This window comes from Lichenostomus cassidix, chromosome 4 (genome assembly GCF_008360975.1).
Source record: "Lichenostomus cassidix isolate B80296 chromosome 4, HeHo_3.0, whole genome shotgun sequence".
NCBI classification, from domain to species: domain Eukaryota; kingdom Metazoa; phylum Chordata; class Aves; order Passeriformes; family Meliphagidae; genus Lichenostomus; species Lichenostomus cassidix.
In genome coordinates, this window is record NC_139484.1 from 36458212 (window position 1) to 36477209 (window position 18998).

Sequence of the window (18998 nt, forward strand, 5' to 3'; positions counted from 1 at the left end):
TTTGATTTTGGTCTTCTTCAGGTACCTAACTACTGCTTTGGAAATTTCACTACTTTATACCTGTAAGTTCTGCCCAAGAGCCATTTTTTTATTAAATAGTTGTTTAATATGAAAAACTAAATAGCAACTATATGAACTAAAAGCAAGAACAAAGGCAATTAACCCTTTTGTTTGTAGACACAAGAAAAAAATAGTGTTCACATTTGAATTATCTTTTTGGAAGCAGCAGACATTTTATAACTTCCAAAATTATTAGGTTCTGCAGTTTGCAAGTAAAAGGTTCCTTAATTCTTCTAGATCTTCAAATATATTAGGGAAAAGTACTCACTTTTCAGTAAGAGCAATCCAAGGTTTCAGTAACAAGTTCCAGACCATAAATCATCACAATAATTAATATTTTGAGTTGCACAAAATAGTAACAAGCCAACAAAAACCTTCACACAAGAAACTCTCTGTGATGCTGGAACTATGAAATATCAGAAAGGTCAAGAATTACGAAATGCAAACCGGGAAAGAGCCTACCCTCTTAGGGCCTGAGGCTGATTTCAGTGTGGCAAACAGAGACACACAGAAACCAAATGCATAGTGCAGCACAGGGTCCCAAAGCAAGGAATGTGCCCATAGGTACATTCAACTCCTACAGGCTAAATAAACATGTGCTACAGGTACCCAGTCTGGGGCGGGGGGGGGGAAACTGCATCAGTATGATCTTTTTTCTTTTCCATTTCCTACCTTTATCTGCAGATTTATTTTTTTCCCTGAATCATAGACCTGACTCTTGGCTACAGGGAGGAAAAGAAACAGAACCATCATTAGAGGACACAGGTATTTCAGAACGGCCTGACAGTCCCCACCTTCTGCTCCCTATCCCTTCAGCCACCACGAGCCCTTCCACCCTTTAAGGCTCCATCTGAGCTCCTGTTCCTGCTCCCAGTATTGGCAGCACGGGAGCCTTGGGCTGGGAACAGGCAATTAGAGATAACTGAGCCACTGCTGACACCTGTGGGCAGCCCCGAGTACCCGCGTTAGTCGGGCTGGGTACAGTCACTGCAGAGGAATATATGGGGTGGGAACACCAGAAACACCGACCCCAAACCATTGTAAAGCTCTCAGTCCCCTTGGTTCTCATCGTGCCGCACGGCCGGGAAGCAGGAATGAGCAAATAGGGGCCTCGGAGGGGAGGCCCCTCCACTACACAAATTGGACTTAGCTAGTACCAATTTGAATCGAAATTTCAACCTAACTGAAGTGAAAGGCTGTCCCGCCCTGCACACGGTGCGAGATCATCGCTCCATCCGGCAAAGAAAAGGATTAAAGGAACAAGCCCAGACACTAAAGGAGGCTTCTTGGCAAGAATATTGACATGTAACAAAGTGGAAACGAACAGGAACATCCTACAGGAAACAAGGTAGGCAACGGCAAGTCGCAGTACCAGTGACAGCAAGATACAGGCATCAGGTGAAAATACAAGCCTTCGCCTGAAGGTTGTTTACGTGTCACTATACAAACGCAAAACTCCAGCAGAGCGGCAGACGCCGAGTGCCCTGGGAGCAGGGCAGGCGGCAGGCGGGCACTGCGCTCACACCCCGGTGCCGCTGCCGCTGCCACTCCCGCACGGCCGCCATGCCGCACAGCGCCCGCCGCCAGGCCCCGCCCACCGGCACCAGGCCCCGCCCACCGGCACCAGCCCCCGCCCACCGGCACCAGGCCCCGCCTACCGCCTGGCGGAAGAGGGGGTCGGAGAGGGCGTGGCTCCCCAAACCCCGCCCAACCGGGCCGAGGCCACGCCCCCTCCGGCGGTCGCGCGCGCGCCCCGTCCCCGCCGCCCGCTTCCTGCCGCGTCCGCGCGCCCGCCCCGCCCGAGCAGCGGCCGCAGCCCCGGCCGGGCCCAGCGCGGAGATGAACACCGTGCTGTCCCGGGCCAACTCGCTCTTCGCCTTCTCGCTCAGCGTGATGGCGGCGCTCACCTTCGGCTGCTTCATCACCACTGCCTTCAAGGAGCGCAGCGTGCCCGTCCGCATCGCCGTCTCCCGGGTCACGCTGTGAGTGCGGCGGGGAGAGGGAAGGGAGTGGCGGGGGAGGGCAGGGCCGGGCGGCGGCTGCTGCTGCCCGCCGGGGAGGGGAAGCGCTCGGGAGCGGAGAGCGAGGCCCGGGGCGGTGCGGGGACGCTGACGGCCGGCAGGCACGGCCGGCCCCGGCACGCACGGCCGGCCCCGGCACTGGCGCGGCCGCTCGGAGCTCGGCCTCCTGCGCTGCCGGCGGGGCCAATGGGGGAGCCCCACGACGGCGCGGCCGGGCGGGAGCCGGGGCGGCGCTCAGGGACCGGCCGCGCAGCGCACTCCGGATCACGGCCGAGCCCAGCCGGCTGCTGCCGCCAGTTTGGGGAGGCAGACACCTACACGAACCTGCGATTTATCCTATGAGCATTTAGCCCATCGTAGTGCCTTTTTCTTTTAATTAATCGTTCTCTTGGGTTTTTCCATGGATAACTTAACATCCTTTCTTTTCTGTTACGGCAGAGTGTTTGGGATGGTTTCTCCTCTACGAAATGAACAAAGTGTAGGACACCATTCCACATCAAAACATGTTACAGATAAAAGTACTGATGCAAACTTGTGCTGGGGGACTTTTTTTTTTCCAGTTTTGGGGTTATTTTGGTGGGGTTTTATTTTCTCGGAAAGAAATCTCAGTCACAGCAAACTTCCATCAATTTAAGTATGTGTGATGCGGAGGGCAGTAGTTTCATTAGGGTTTTGAAGCATCTGGTTTGAGCATCTGTTACAGCCACCAAAGAGTGCAGGTCTTTGCTCCCGTTTTAGCCACGTGGTTCTTTACCAGAGCTCCACCGAGGAATGTGGCTCAGAGGACACTTTACTGAGCTGCTTTAACTCAGCTCATGTGCTTTTGTTTGGTTGGTTTTGGCCCAGATAATTGATCTAAAGCCGTGCATCCCTGGAAGTGTTTAGTGCCAGGTTGCATGGTGCTCTGCACAACTTGGTCTAGCGAAAGGTGTCCCTGTCCATGCCAGGGAGGCTGGAACTTGATGATCCTTAAGGTGGTTTCCAACCCAGGCCATTCTGTGATTTTGTGATTCTGTGGAGCTTTGGAGCCACCTCAAGGTAAGAGGCACGAGTGGATGCTTAACAGCAGGACTTGAAAGGAGAGATGAATGCAAATAAGGGGACTGCCATCTTCTTTCAGACTAGCTTAACACCACAGGAAAAGAACTCCCATATTTACACTACATTGAGGATTGCAACAGCGTAAAATTGGCATAAAAGCATATTTTTGACTGTTATAGTGAGCTCAACATAAAAGAGGTAGCATACTAGTGCCTAAGCTGGATGAAATATGTATTGTCAGTCCCATCTGTGATGCACAGGTCAGGTATTACTGGGAGATGTTACACCTAAGCTGCTTCTCTTGAATGTCTGAGAAGTTCCGGAGGCCCCAAGCTTAAGGCCTGCTACTGCACCAGACTGACAGTGGTTAAGACATGAAGTCAAGTGCTTCATAAGGTTTACTTCTTAAAAAGATACTGCTTTTTGCAAAGAGATGCAAATTTGTAGCAAGGCTGAAATTGGGAAGATTTGGCGGTGTTTTTCTTAACTACTATCTCCAAAAGTCTTTTCTTCACTTGTAAACTTTTTTTTATTGTAGATTACTAAATTTGGTTTTAACAAAAGGTTGTTTTAATTGACTAATTTCCCAACTGGAATAAATGTAAGTATGGAGTTCATAATTCATAAAATACTTGTTCCTTGAGGGCTTAAGGTTCATAGTAAATTGCCAAGCTAATCGCTTATGGTATTCCTCTCTGTAGATGGTAAGTGTGGTAAATTGATAAGCTTTAGGAATACACATGGAATTATGTGTGTCAGTTATTTTCCAGTTGCTTTTTCTGTTGTGCTTTGGTGTGGCAATATGAGATACTGTTCCAAATGTAGATTTTTAATAAAGCCTTTCAAAATGATACAGTTTTCTGTAATGTAGAGGAAAGTAACTATTTTCTTCATACCGTTACTTAAATATATTACAGGAATCAGTCTTGAAATGTATGTGAACTATGCACATAAACTCTGTTTTATTGGAATGGTTGGAATGTCTTGTACAAGACTGAGCACAAGAGGCTTCTTTTTTTTGTCAAGGACAGTTGAGAAATAATTTTGAAAATGGTTGCCGGTAGACTGCTATGCTGATGGTGTGTTCCAATGAGCTTTACATATTTCGGGATGCCAAAACATATTTTACTAAAATGAAATGTAGTATAATTTAGGTACAGGTTTTTCTTAACAGGAAAAGGTCAATAGGCTGCTTGTATGTCTTAGACCACTGTGGTGGCAAGGCCTGACATTCAAAACTGGGACACCATAATTTCTGATGGGTGGGTGATGGTTTGTAATGTTGATTATACTGTAGCCAAAAGTATTTAAAACAAAATACAGAAAATGGATGATGGAAGTATCTAATAAGAATCATAATTTATGTAGTGTGTAAGAGACAAATAATGAGAAATTATAATCTTGTGTTGTGTTTTGTTTTGTCTTAGAAAAAATGTAGAAGACTTCACTGGACCTAGAGAAAGAAGTGATCTGGGATTTGTCACATTTGACATTACTGCAGATATCCTTAATGGAAAAAATGGTTTGCATACTTTGTGGAATAAGAACACTTTGATGTGTATTTTTGTTACTTTATAATCTTCAAATACTCAGGACTTGGGGAAAACTAGCAATTTGTCTTAAAATAAAAATGCAAAGCATCTAAAAATAGTGTGTTTCATTGCTATGGCAGTGAAATAGAACTTAAACCAGCTGTTTGGTCTGTAGTAGGTGACAAGTTGTTTTCTCTTTTTAATGCCTATTTTTAAAATCAGGCTCTATTGTGAAGTGCACTGTATCTAATATTGGGGAGTGTAGTTTACCTTGTAGAGATTATTGCTTTTAACTGAAGTTTATATTGGTGGTTTGAGGAGTGAATTAATGGTGGGGTTTATATAGCATGCTGTTTTGAATGTCACACCTAATCTAGAAACTGCACCCTTCAGACTCATTTTGCTATGACAATTTCAAAGTTCTGGCCATACAACAGTTGCATTAGAATTACCTGTCTTCTTTTAAAAATAAAAAGACTTTGTAATCCTTTACTTGCTTAGATGTTAAACACTCTAATCTTTAGTGTTGAATAGTATGAAATTCATTGAGAAGTATATGATTTACTAAAAAAATTATCACATTATTTTTTGGCCTCTTTCTCAATTGCTTTTGCAGCTCTTCTTTCATATCTTTTTGCTTCCCTGTTAGTCTGGATTGATTCTTGAAAGAGTTTTTCTGCAGAAGTCAGTACTAAATAATAAATGGCATGTTCAGGTGATTACACTAAACCTTGTTTTCAGCTGGTCTGAGAATCCTGGGATTTTTCCCTGTCTGCTGGTTTTTGTCGCTGTTAGGGAAGACACTGATAACCTCTGTGGTTTGGTTTCCCTGTTTTGAAGAGCACTATGTTGTGTGAGCAGACTACACAAAATAGAACTCTTTATACAAATGCTGGATAAACAGGCTAATCAGATTTTTGCAGTTCTGTCTGCACAGGAATAAGAGGATTGTTTTTTTTATCAACTGGAAGCAGGAGAGGTAAGCTCTTAAGTCTGAGTTTTACCTCTGAAATGCTTACACATATTAAAATCGGAGACTGAAATTCTAAAGTAGGTGTGTGGAGTCATACACATTGTATATAGAGGGAAGCAGAGCAGGGCAGGCCAGGACCTCTAGAAGAAATGTGGGCATAAAGACTCCATCTTTTAATGTTTTCTGCTAGTAGCAGGGAGTTTTTTGGTTTGGTTTGGTTGGAGTGTTTTTGTTTTTTTTTTTTTTTTTTTTTTGTTGTGAAGACTGACGAAATCTCTCATGCCTGTCATAAATAAACCTTGCAATATTTAGAGCTGTGTAATGCAACTGTCTGGTAGGGTATTTTGTTCAAAATTTGTAGAGATACAGGTACATAGACTGTCTTTAATACCAGAAACAAGTTGTTAGTCCTGGGAGAAGTTAAATAAAATGGCAGTTAGAAAGAGGAACTAAGCGAAGGAAAGGGGAGGATACAGTTTTTACAAACTCTTTTAAGCTTACATAATTCATTGCTAAATTTTGCAAATGATAGGAAATCCTACCAAGGAGAGCTTCAAATTCTTGTTTTATATTTTGAGGCAGATGACAAATGTTCAAGGAACTGTTCTTGCAGTGACAGCAGTTAAATATTTAATTCTTTCCTTTCTTTCCCTTTGAATTAGTAGCTTAAAAACATGTTTGTCTTGAGGTGAGTGGAAGAAGATAAAACAGATTTCGAGACTAGTTAGGGAATCTATTTATTCTTTGAGATAATGGCAAATAGAATACAAAGGAGGACGAGAAAATAAAAGATTACAGCTAATTTTTGTTGTGAATGAAAAGGTTTTGTCCATAGCAGTGACACGTTGTTAAATAGCAGACAACTATTTATGATTCCAGCATTGTACTGTCACAAATGGCAGTCATCAATTCTTTACTGTTGATCAAAAATCTGAGCAGAGTTTTGTTCGAGTCTAATCAGCTTTTTTTGTTATCAGTAGGGAATCGAATTTGCTAATTTCTGGTGTCCCTTCCACTATGAAATACTTCCCATATTCTACCTTCTCTAACGTGGATGTTAAAGACTCTTTGAATTCCCTACACTTACCAATTTTCTATTTATGTATTGCTTAATGATTATTGTATTTTGATCCACAGTTGGATACAAGCTTTCTCTGATAGTATAAAAAATTGCCTTGAGGATATTTATGGAAGAATTCTCTTGTGCCTTTTATGTGTAAGGTTTTATAATAGGTTGTCTAACAGAGGATTCTGGTTATTAGCTTGCAGTGTCAAATATAGAACTCTTAAATCATTGGAGGAGAAAAGATGCTAGATTTCATAAATAGTAAAAAGAAAAACCCACCTAAAAACCTGTCACATTAATTGGATTAAAATACGTGTTTAAACTGCTGGAAGTTCTCTTTTTTATAAATAAGATGAGGTATGTTGAAATCACTGTAATGATTATAGTCAACTTAGATCTAGTAAAAATAAAACAAGGTTATGTAAGTACAATATGGTATTTTCCTTAACTTGCGTACATCTGCAGAGTATATTTGACTGGAATGTTAAACAATTGTTTCTATATTTGTCTGCAGAATATTCAACGAAAAACAATGTAAGTATTAAAAAGAAGTTTGAAGCAATTACCCATTTTTGTACTGCAGCTATTTTTAAACATTCTGTAGTTCTGCTGGGAAGAGTTAATGCCACCAGCATTTCCTACTGGCCTGGGCTGTTTTTACTGGCCTTCATGATTATATTCTTGCCTGTTTAACTGCAGGGTGAGAAGTTCACCTTCATGAAACGTAACTTGATATATGCCCAGTAGAATGGGAGGAAAATAATACATGCGTTGTGTTGCAATATACTTGCAATAGTGTAAAGTAAATGAGTTTTTTCACTTTTGCTCTGCGTTTTACTTTTTTCGAACTTTCTGCAGTTGACTGCTGTTAGAAACAAGAGAGAGTGGCTTCTGGGCTGGCCTGGTGTGGTGTGTCTTTTGTTCATAGATCACAAAAGTGGTTGCCCCTACCAGTTACTGTAGCCCCATAATTCATTTACATTACCATCTCATAGTTCTCAAAATAATTGGCCTCGCTCCACTAAATTGGCTGTTACTGATGCTTCCCTTTGGATAGCTGAACACCCTTTTTACTGGTCTGATAGAAGCTATGCGGAACACCCTTGAAAAAATTACTCTAATGGAACCCCATGCTGCCATGTTACCACTGAATTCTAGTTAAAGCTGCTGGGGTCACATTGCAAGGATATACTGAAAGCTTGGGGGTTTTCTTAACTTGCTGTACAAAACTATCTTTTTTTTCCCTCGGTTTTTTTGAAGTACCGTAGTTATATTAATACGGTGGATATTTTGTTTGAACTGGAATACTTTTTAGGGTTTCTGGGATTTTATTGTATTGTTTCATATTCTAGATTTTTTTCTTCACACAAATCACTATTTCTCACAGATACTGAGAAGTATTTTTCTAAATTGTTCTATAAAGTACTAAACAAGACTGTTTAGCATCTACTTAGAAGAACAATATAAAGTTTCGGTAACGTAAGAATTTGGGATCTCACTTTTTCAATTGTTCATAAATTTTTTGGCTTTATGCTTGCAATTCCGGTAGAGATTTCCATTAAAGTTGGAAAAATGTTAAATACATTATCAGAGTCATGGTAGCTCAGTTTAAGTCTTTTATTTGAAACAAAGTCTAAATACAGCTTTAAAAGTGACTTACCTTTGCAATTCAGAAGGGAACCCCATTATGCTTTGTCATTCTTCTGAAGCATGACTTTTCTAAATGGCTTTCTTGTGTTTTAAGATGTTCCTTGTTGTTTCCATTTGCTCTGTGCCACACTTCATTGTGTAGTAGTACTAGATTACCCCTCTGTGAAGCAATATTTTGTTAAATTAGTTATGGGTTGCAAGTATGTACTTCAGGGGTTTTAGATGAATAATGCAATGAATGTCCAGTGTCTGAATGTGATCTGGTAAGGCTCCTTGCTGACTTAATTACAACTGTGTTTTTAGGCCCTAAATCAGGTGGTCCTTTGGGACAAGATCATGTTGAGAGGAGATAACCCAAGGCTGTCCTTAAAAGACATGAAGTCAAAGTACTTTTTCTTTGATGATGGAAATGGTCTCAAGTAAGTAAATATTTGGTTTATTACTGTTATTCAGAATATCTTGATTTACTTGCATGCTTTGCATTTAATATGTGTGTTCAGTGGTGCGGTAGAGTACCTATATTCTGTCTCGTACTCTGTCATCTCAGTTGTATCTTTATAATTTGATTGTTTGAAGCTAACTTTGGGATACAAGTTATCCTATATATTCTGTAGACTAGAAGATGCACTGCTGTTATGAGTGACAGGCTTCTGGGTTTCTGCTTTCAGTCTGTAGAATTGGTTCTGTGATGCACTCAACTCCTAAGGAATTACGTAAAAAAAAAAAAGTACATAAAATTAAAAAGCTTATTGTTTCTGGGCCAGGAAAACAATCTGTATCCTAATGTATTTAACACTAGTAACTGTTAATTAAATTGGTTTGAGTATTTGTGCTGATAGTCTTCATTGCTTTTGCAGGGGAAACAGAAATATCACCTTGACTCTCTCCTGGAATGTTGTACCAAATGCTGGCATTCTACCTCTTGTAACAGGATCAGGACATGTGTCTGTACCTTTCCCAGATACCTATGAAACAACAAAAAGTTATTAAATTATAGTACTGAATCATAAGCAAAATATTTTTATACTTGTATATTGTGAATACATTTTATTGCAGTTTCTTCTTGCATCCCGTGCAACTTTTCACTGAAAGGAACTTAAATTTCCTCAGGCTAGTAGCATAGAAAAAGGAAATGAAAGTTTGGGTTTTTGGTTTGGGTTTTTTTTTAATAAAACATTGAAGCTGACACTTAATGGAAAGGTAAATTGCAGAGTAATGGTTTTGAGGGGGGGAAACCAGAAGATTCTTTTTTTCCCTGGCCATCTAAGTATAGATCTCTTTTTCTTTTAAATAAATATTTTTAAACCAGAAGGTAGTCTTCCTGTGTTTGGGCTTTTTAAGTACTGTGATAGCTATTTAATATGTGTAGAACTTAAATACACCTTCTGGAGTTGGTTTCTGGGAGTGCCTGAAGGAAATGGCTGTTCCATTTTAGGGCATTTTTCTAAGTCCATGCTCTGTTACAGTAGAGTAAACTTGGTACTTTCTAGGACTGCCAGCAGCTACTTGGAAAACTGCTAGTTCATTATCTGTCAGTCAGCCTCAGATCTTGTTTTGAGTGCCACTGATGTAGCCCACATCCAGTTCTATATTATAAATAATTTTAATAACTGCTTATAATGCAGCAAACTGGACGAATAAAAAGAAATCTATTCAGTATAAGTCTTAAGACTTTAAGCATAAGACATAAGCATAAGTAAAAGTAAAAAAGAAAAGTAAAAGCTTTACTTTTAAGGGTAAGGAAGGGCTGTCTACAAAGGAATCTCTAATTGGGATCTGCTCATCTGGAATAATGAATGTACTTCTTCCAGAAGCGGCTGAGACAACTAATATTAGAGGGGCCCTTCTATAGCAAGGAAGGGGATAGATGTTGCCTTAAACAGTCTGGGAAAACCTTTCCAAAATAGAGGATTTCCCTTGGACAGGTAGAGTCATTGAGGCAGATTTGCCTACTTCAGTGTCAATATGAGTCTACCTGCAAGTCTTGCTGAGTTGCATCAGCCAGGAAGGGTAGCAAGTTTCAGTCAGCACCTCTGCTGAAAAAGTGGCCTCTGTGTGGCTGCACATCCCCCTCTGTATGTTCCTTCCCTCAGCTCCAGCTGTGAATGCTTGTGGGAGTTGGGAGGATGGAAGGAGCAGGGTATCAGCATTGCCTGTTAGCAGTAACAATATAGTTTATAGTGATTGACTGGTGTGTTTAGTCATCGTCTGTCCAGGAGTAGGAGCTCACACCACTATCACCTTGTACAGTCCTGAATGCACATGTGTATCTGCAAACAAAGCATGACAAGGTAATTTACTGCCAGACAGGGTGTTCTGAATGTACTGGGGACTTGGAAAAAGAGGAAAATAAAACTCACATTTTAATACTGTAAATCAGAAAAAGAGTAATAGGACAAATGATGAGAACTGCATTGTTAAGAACCTTGCAAAAGAAGAGATGCAAAAGATTGGAGCAGAGTGTCCCCCTTTGCTTTGAGTTCACCTAAGAGCTGATGAATTTTGAGGGAACTAACTTTTTAAAAGGGATCTTTAATATTTGCGAATTATCGCTATGTAACTGTTTAGTACATTCTTCATGTTGGTGTGTCAATCTGAAAGGTCTCTTGAAAAAATTCCCAAGTGTTGTCTTTACAAACAAAATTTTCTTTAGGTGTGAAAACTAAAAAATTATTTTCACATGAATATTTTAGGACAATTTTTCATTTGTATCCAGCATATTTACATGAATTTCAGTTCTCTGAACTTGTGCTGTTTTCCACAGAGTAGCGTAATCAGCACACTGAAACACATAATAATTTTGCTGTGCTTTGATATGAAATGTATATATATGGCTCTAAAAACTGTTACAGAGAACTTAAAACTGTCATCCAAAAAGAAAACAAAATATTTTTAGAGATAATTGGGCAAAATTGTGGATTTGTTTTGGTAATTACCAAATAAGTGGTTGTGTTTACTCATAAATATATTCTTGAATTGTTTACTGAAGTGTTTCTTGTGGCTTGGCATTCAACCACTTCCCTGCATTCCTTTGGCAGTACTCTTCCAATGAATATAATGTCTGCCTATTAAAGAGAAGCTTTAACTACAAAGACAAGGATCTTCTGTCAAAAAACATCAGGGAGAAAGCTACTTAATTTCCTCCAAAATAGTATATTCCTCCCAGCAGACAGTAGCAGAATTTCAAGACACTCAAACTGTAGCTTTCAAATGTGTTGTTAGATGTTTTACTAGCCTTTCCCTGTGAAGAGAAATTATGTTTGAGGTAATCATTTTAGAGAGATGAGGAAACCCTCACAGAGTTCAAGTTCTCAAAGAGAAGAACTTGGTTTTATTCTGAGGAAAAGGCCAGCATAAATGAGCACCTGATGCTGTAATAGCTTGATTTTTGCTCATGAGCCACTGAGACAAGGGTGTTGGTTCAGGGTTTAAGGTGGCAAATTCCTCTTTTGATCTCTATAAAATAGTAAAAAGCCTTTCAAAAAGTAAAATGGCTACTGTATTTTGTTGTGACAATTCTGAAACCATTTACAAAATGAATGTGCTTTTATGGAACCAAAAGGCATTTACTTACTTTTGTCTTACACATCTCATAAAAGAAGTGCAAGTACTGCTTGCAGCTGACTGTTGTCTTAGAGGTTGCTAACTAAATATTGCTGGTTTATGTTGTGATGTGTACAAATGAAGTATTCCCTGGCAAGTGATTAACTTATGGGAAGAGGCTGAACTGAAAACACTGAAGATATATTTCAGACAGTAGTTTTTAGTGAGGTTCTGGAGACAGGAGTTCTTGTGTAGGGACTGAAAAATGGAAATTTTTAAAGTAGCCTGTCGTTCCATTTGCCATCAAAAGCATGCAGCACTATGCTGAGAGCCCTATGCAGGAAGGGCAAAATAGCTTTGAAAAATCTATATTTAGAACTGCTCCCCTGAACATGCAGTCTTATTTATGCATTGGCATGACAGATATTGAAAACAGACAAAGACAAAAAATTAAAGATGGTAGATGAAGTAAATTACTTCTAGTAGTTGTTTATTCTTTTAATGTGTTTCTTCTGAACAATGAAATTAAAGCTAGCTAATATATTGCTGACTTGCAAAATTTAGAGTTCCTGCATTATTTTTGGATTCCAGCTGTTGAAAATGTTCTGAAAATTACTTCAAGATTATAGGTTTTGCAGAACAGTTTTGCAAAGTGAAAGCTTTTTAGGCTGAAAATTTATGTACTGGAGAAGCAATGTTACTCCAAATTTGCATCAGAAAATGCATACAAAATAACTTTGTCAGACTTTATGAAAAGTTCTAGATAATTTGGCTGCTTTATTTCAGAATTTTTTTTTAAATTAAAACTTTAAAAACTTTCAAAAATCATTTTAAACTGATCATTCAAATAAACAAGCCAACAGACATATATTGTTTAGGCTGAAAGGTCCTATTCTACACATATTGGTAAATGCTCATATTGCAGTAGTTACATCAGGCATATTTTTATTAAACAAAAAAATTCAAAACTTAGCTTGAACAAGACCGATGGTTACTGGATCTTTTTCTGGTGCTCTCCACCACTTCCCTCGGACCATTGTTGCAAATTGGCACATTACTGAAGATAATGGGCTGAAGATGAGGCACAGGTGAAAACAGGTGAGTATTCAGTAATAAGAGTGGTCATAGAATAGTTCGGGTTAGAAAGGACCTTCAAAGGCCATCTAGTCCAACTCCTGTGCAATTAGCAGGGACACCTCCAAGCAGATCAGGCTGCTCAGAGCCCCATCCAGCCTGACCTTGAATGTTCCCTGAAATGGGGTATCTAACACTTCGGGGCAACAGATTCAGTGTTTCACCCCCTCATTGTAAAAAATTTCCTAATATCCAATATAAATCCACCCTTCTTCAGTTTAAAACCATTATCCCTTGTCCTATGTCAACCAGCCCTGCTACCATGTTAATGCCCACCTTTCTTGCAAGGCCCCTTCAAGTGCTGAGGGCCTCAATCAGGTCTCTCCGCAGCCTTCTCCAGGCTGAACAGCCCAGTTCTCTCAGCCATCCCTCCAATCATCTGCGTGGCCAGAATTACCATCTCTCTCCACCCTCTACTCTTCCCCTTCTCTCCCTGCTCCCTCCCTCTCACTACTCCTCCCCCTGTTTACTCCAAACTTCGACACAACTGCTTTTTTCAAACATTAATGGTCTAATAGTGAAATTCTAAATCCTCTGTGAATAAATTATTTAGAAAATAAAGTGGAAAAAAACAACTCAGGGTTAATCATGGGCAATACAGTCACCTGGAACTTTCCTCTACTTCCCAGCTGTATTTCACTTGTGCTCCTTAGTAGTGCTCATGAAAATTCTGAATAGCTGGCTCTATTTTAAAATTATGAAAGTGGCAGAAATGGATTAGAGAGAACATGCATATTTCCAGCACTAGAAGACCATAACAGTGAGCAAGCATTTCTGTAATTTGAAGACATGTTTGTATTATACTACTAACTTTGTTAGCAGCAGACATCATGTGTTTTGCAGTTGTAATGCAATGATTTCCAAGTGCTTTACAAGAAAAATACATATTTAGTTCCAGGAAGATCTTGGCATTCTTAACCCATGCTTGAAGTGCTTTTGGCAAGCAACAATCATCAGACTAGTACCCTGGGATAACTAGAATTTCCTGTGTGGCATGTGACAAGCCCACCACAGGTCCCTCCAATTGGCTGCACAAGCAGTTGGTAGCCAGTAGGAATGATTGAGAACTCTTAACTGGGCAGTCCTTTGGCAGAACTACCTTTTTGGATGTCACGTGGAGTTTTGCTTCTGTGTTGCAACATGCTCAACAGGTACAGTGCTATTCATTCAGTTTGCTTCCTTGCATCAGTGTTTCTGGTTTTATCAGGGTTTGGTTTTGTTTTCCAAGAGAGTGCTGTGGTATTAGATGTAGTTCTGAGAGGCAGACAGAGCTCTTTTTTGTGTGACACAGCAATTGAAGATTAAGATAAAACTAGCTTAGCTATGATTTGGAAGTAACAGGGATGAGATTGTCTGTGGTTGCAGGTCTTTCTGGGTTTTGGTTTTTGTTGTTTGTTGGGGTTTTCGCTTGGTGGGGTTTTTTGAGGTTTTTTTGGTTGGTTGATTTTTTTATTTGTTTGGTTTTTTACTTTACTTTTTTTCTAAAAGGTAAACTTCTTCCTGTTTTCTTTCTTTCTCTCTCCTAGTTCTGATAGAAAGGGAGAGCAAGGGTTTCTTTTTCTTTCCTGACCTTCTAGTCCCCATCTCTCATGAAATATTAGTTGTTCATTTACTTTTTGCATTAAGAATTAGTATAGTAAGAAAGGGAGAAGGACAATGGTGCCTGCAGTCTAACTGCATGTGCTGCAACAATAACACTAACCTTCTTTTTAAGGACTATTTTGATGTTTTTAAATATTTTCAAATGTTAAGATTAAAAAAAAAAAAAGTTTTGTTTTCCCTGTCCCCCACTTTAATAAGTTATTAATCAGAAATTTGAAAAGCAGAAGCTGAAATCATCAGAATGGACAGTAGGCCACTCCTCAAAGTGAGATAACTCCATGTAGGAACCCATCAATATTCATCAAAGCCAGTGGGTGTCTTCAGATAAGATACATCTGGGTTTGTTGTTTTTTTCTGGATATTTGGCATAATAGTAATGTCACGAGTTCACTTGTCGTGTCTCTTTTTTAATGCTCTCCTGATTCCAGGATGAGAAATTTCCCACTACAATGAAATCCCTTTTTTTTAGTATTCAAACAAATAATGGAGAACTTCCATTTGTACTTTACTTAACAAATTGTTATCCTTTCAGGGAGATCCAATAAATGTATATTCTATGTGTGTGTGTCTACAGTTCAGTGTAATCCTTCAAGAACTGGTCAGTACCAGGGAACTTCAACAATTTTTATTTCAGTGCTGCTTAAATTTCAGAGGAAGCAGCATCCAACACTGAGACTTGTCTGGCCAATTCTACAGGGTGCAACACCAATTTAACACTTTCCCCTGAGGAGCTATAGGCGGTGTAAATTAGTTGTTTTCCTGGATCCAAAGTGAAGTTTTTTGATGGCTCTTATTTTAATTAATTTTTGTCTTTTTTTAGCTCTCTTTTTTTGTATTTATTCTTTATGTCCTGTCAAAGAGAATTGCAGCTGTTTTGTGTTCAGAAAACTGATATACATTTGCCATTAAATTAATGGTAATTCTTTTATGCTCTCTTCTTGGTGGTATTGAAGCAAAGTATAGTTTATATGTTGCTCTACTCCAGAAATGCATATTATAGGGATTCAAGAGATACTCTACCAGGTTTTAATTATACTTGATTGTTTTTGTTGGTAGAGAGGGAAAATGAAAAACCAGAAATAGATGAACGGATTAATTTTTACTTTACAAGAGAAAATCTAGTCAAACAATTTTTTTTTTTTGTTTGGAATGAAGGATCAGTTTCAGTGGCTGAAGAAGGAGTTCTGCTCTTAGATATCCATATAGGCTTTCAGCAACCATCTGTTGTTAATGCTGGAAGTATTTTCTCCTTCTAAATTTTGTCAGAAAAAGCTTTTTATTTTTTTTTACCATCTCCATATTAAAGAATTCATAAAATATTCTAGCTTCCTATTTTCCTGGGTATAGTCTTTCCTTCCTATTTTCTACTTGTGATCCAGCAGGATAATTTTAATTCTGATATGCTGACTCTTTCATGCACAAAGTTAATTTCTGAGTTTTGTTTTAGCAAGACATCAGGTTACAAATGTATATCATAAAAACCACAGGTGCTTGGATATTGTAAATGGAGTCCTAATTATTCATACTAAAAATTCCTCAGATTTGAGAAAAAGAACTATGCAACGCATGAGAGGGTGAAGAACTGTAAGTCTTCATTTGATCAATTTTGGGGCAGTGCCCTCTGCTGCTTTTTCTAGAGAAATAGCCTTTATTTTCTCCCATGTCTTTCCTGGGTCTTAAGAAGTCTTAAATAAAAATATGTTTTGTAGCCTTTGTTAAAGACTGGACTTTTGTAAGTCAGTATTTTAATGGGCATTTCTGTTGTTTCAGCCAGCAATTATATTTTTTTGGTAGTATGACTAAATTATTACAGAATAGTGTAGAAATAGCTGTCTGAAAAATGTTCAATCTAACCAAAATGGCAGTGCAATAGGACTAATATTGCTCCTGCTAATTTAGTAAAAATAATGTAAACAAAAATTATGTGGGGAAAATGGGGGTTTTGAGGACTGGATTTGATGATTCCTGCAGGTAAATTTTGTAGGAAATTCTAAGACACTATCTTGAATCTAACAAGGAAAAGCAATATTGATGCAGTTCAGTTTTGAAACCTCATGATGTCATGACTGTAATAATTTTAATATTTTATTTCAATAAATTACATAAAGAATCCTCCTTAGTCTAAAAGCCAAACATAGTTTAATTTAGCGATCTACAGTTCTTAAGTTTACCAGCAGATGTCAGGCATTCACTTTACAAAACAACAGAGCTTGAAAAGTGTCCATTTTCGCTGTAGCATATTTAAGATTTGGATTTTAAATTTAGGTATATAATGCTATTTTGCAGCTTTTTACCTGTTAGACTTGAGAGATTTTAATTTAAAGGACTTTTCAGAGTGTTTGGATTTAGACGGTGGTGGGTTTAATCTTAATGTGACATAATTTTTAAAAAATATTTGACATTTATGAATGCCATACATAATATGGTTACAAAAAAAAGAGTCGATTACGTACATGTATATACAGGTGACATCCTTGCAGTTGTCTTCTCTAGACAGTAAGTGTCTGGTGACATTTAAGATACTGCTGTTTAGTTTATCCCTAGGACTTGGCCTGTCATCTGTTGCAAATGAAAAAATCTTTACAGTCCGTTACAGACTCAGGACTCTGGGTTGTTATTCTTGGCTCCTCTGCAGATTTTTCATGGAACAAACAAGAAGATGCAGATGAGAGAATAACCATGCAGAGTTTTAAAACATATAGGAAGTGATGGTTGGTTGTCTCACAAGCACTTTGAAACTTAATTCATTGCAAATATAAGTCAAATTTTTCAAACTTTTATAGTATGGGTACAGATTGCTGTAGGGAATTACAAGACTGGACAACATCATCTTCTTTCTGAAGCTACACTGTTGCAATGAATATATTTAAGGCAATTTTTAGTGCTTTTATTAACTGCACATAAATGTTTCCCGTAGGAAACAAAATAAAAATATTTTTCGTAAATATTTGGGCAGTGGAGCAGGAATAGCTGTCCTTTGAAGTGAGGTGGTGTTTCTGTACAGATAACCGCATTGACCCCATCCTTTAGGGTAAATGTCTGTGTTCTGAGCAGCTATCCCTGCTAAGTGGGAACAGCTGCTTCCCAAGGAGACAAGATACAAGTCAGTTGCTAGTGCGGCAGCAATGGGAATCTCCAAGCAGCCGTGGTTAAACACAACAGAAAGCACTGAGCATGAAATGAGAATTGCTGCCTTTGCAGTTCCCACTGTATTAGAAACAACCAACCATTTTTATCCTCTCCCTACCAACTTTAGCCACTGCAAATAAAAAGGACCAAAATAAGTGCCGTAAGAAAACATTCTATTCTGTATATATGTTAAAGAAAGAAGGAGAACTACATTTATAAGGCTTTTGGTGTTTGTACCTGTTTCAGAATGTTGTGGGGTTTTCCCTCATGCACAAGCACTGGGAAAGTATTTTTGATCAAAAACAAAATGGAAAGACACAGACTAGATCTGCTATAAATAGGAATCAACAGTGTTCATAATCCACTTTGAAAATGACACAGGTTGAATGTGCCCATGCAAGATGTGAAAGAGGATGACTCAGAGTAAAAGTAAGGGACTTGGAAGAAAATCTCACACAATTCTGCCACCTTTAATGCCCTGATCTAAGTGTTGGTGCCAAGTAACTTTGAAGAGCTTACTGATCCGAGTTTTCTGTGAATGAATAGCATGTAACTGCTCCTTTATTCAGGCAGAGACAATCAGTTAGTGTCTGCTCATCTCTAGACTCAGCAGCTTGTGCTGGTCAGCATTACTTTCTTGCCAGTGGCTAGGTTTCTATTCCTCTCATTTGAACCTCGTTTGTTCAGTTCTGAACTGAAAGAAGTGCAATGAAATAGTCGCTATCAGCGGTTAGGTCCAAAGCCTAAAAACAACTCAGGGCATCCTAACTTACTGACATGTGTGCAAAATAACTTCCGGAGAGTAGCAACATTTCAAAGATTGTTTGAAGCAATTGCTTGGAGCAATTTCAGAGATTGTTTGGTATGATACACTAACAGGCAGGTAAACTTAACCCTGTCAACCAATTCTTTGTGTAAATATGACAGGCTCTCTGGAAATGTCCTCTTTCTCACTTCTCTTTTGGATATAAAACCTGTCAGGAGAGTGGCCAGGGACAGTGCAGTGCTGGGGTGCACAGCACAGGGCTTGTAAAGCTGAAGGGAGGGACCCTGCCAAGGTTGTTGTTAGCAAGATGGTGCTGGATCTTGTGCCTGTTCCAGGAGATTTGCAGAGTCACAGTGAGGTGAGGCTCTGGCACTCTGGTTCACCTGGCCTTCTGGGACAAACTTCTACTTGAGAGAAGGCTGGGACCCCACAGTGTGTGTGTTTCTGATCTTCAGCACAAGCCCATTCATTTTTGGCTTAA

At 39.1% G+C, this 18998-nt stretch overlaps 2 protein-coding genes across 3 annotated transcripts in view; one reads left to right on the plus strand and one right to left on the minus strand.

Annotated features, from left to right (window-relative positions):
- The window catches only part of ASB5 (ankyrin repeat and SOCS box containing 5), a 39415-nt gene extending 37319 nt beyond the window's left edge, over nt 1-2096 (minus strand). The window contains exon 1 of one of the 2 annotated variants that reach the window (XM_085058708.1): nt 1968-2096. The gene's annotated coding sequence lies outside the window, so the exon portion shown is untranslated. The remainder of the gene's footprint in view (nt 1-1967) is intronic. The other variant, XM_085058709.1, reaches the window with a different exon arrangement.
- SPCS3 (signal peptidase complex subunit 3) lies at nt 1797-9654 on the plus strand. Its single transcript, XM_085058712.1, has 5 exons — nt 1797-2042; nt 4550-4623; nt 7151-7227; nt 8647-8762; nt 9201-9654. Exons 1-5 carry the CDS (start codon nt 1900-1902, stop codon nt 9331-9333), a joined length of 543 nt encoding a protein of 180 aa, XP_084914838.1. The 5' UTR covers nt 1797-1899; the 3' UTR covers nt 9334-9654.
- The last annotated feature ends 9344 nt before the right edge of the window (nt 9655-18998 follow it).

What these genes read in the sequence shown, in the direction of transcription:
- SPCS3 (XM_085058712.1), top strand. Translation starts at nt 1,900, where the DNA reads ATGAACACCGTGCTGTCCCGGGCCAACTCGCTCTTCGCCTTCTCGCTC. An exon ending in GCCGTCTCCCGGGTCACGCT is followed by an intron (nt 2,043 to 4,549) that starts GTGAGTGCGGCG and finishes GTTTTGTCTTAG; the next exon opens with AAAAAATGTAGAAGACTTCA. An exon ending in GATGATGGAAATGGTCTCAA is followed by an intron (nt 8,763 to 9,200) that starts GTAAGTAAATAT and finishes TTGCTTTTGCAG; the next exon opens with GGGAAACAGAAATATCACCT.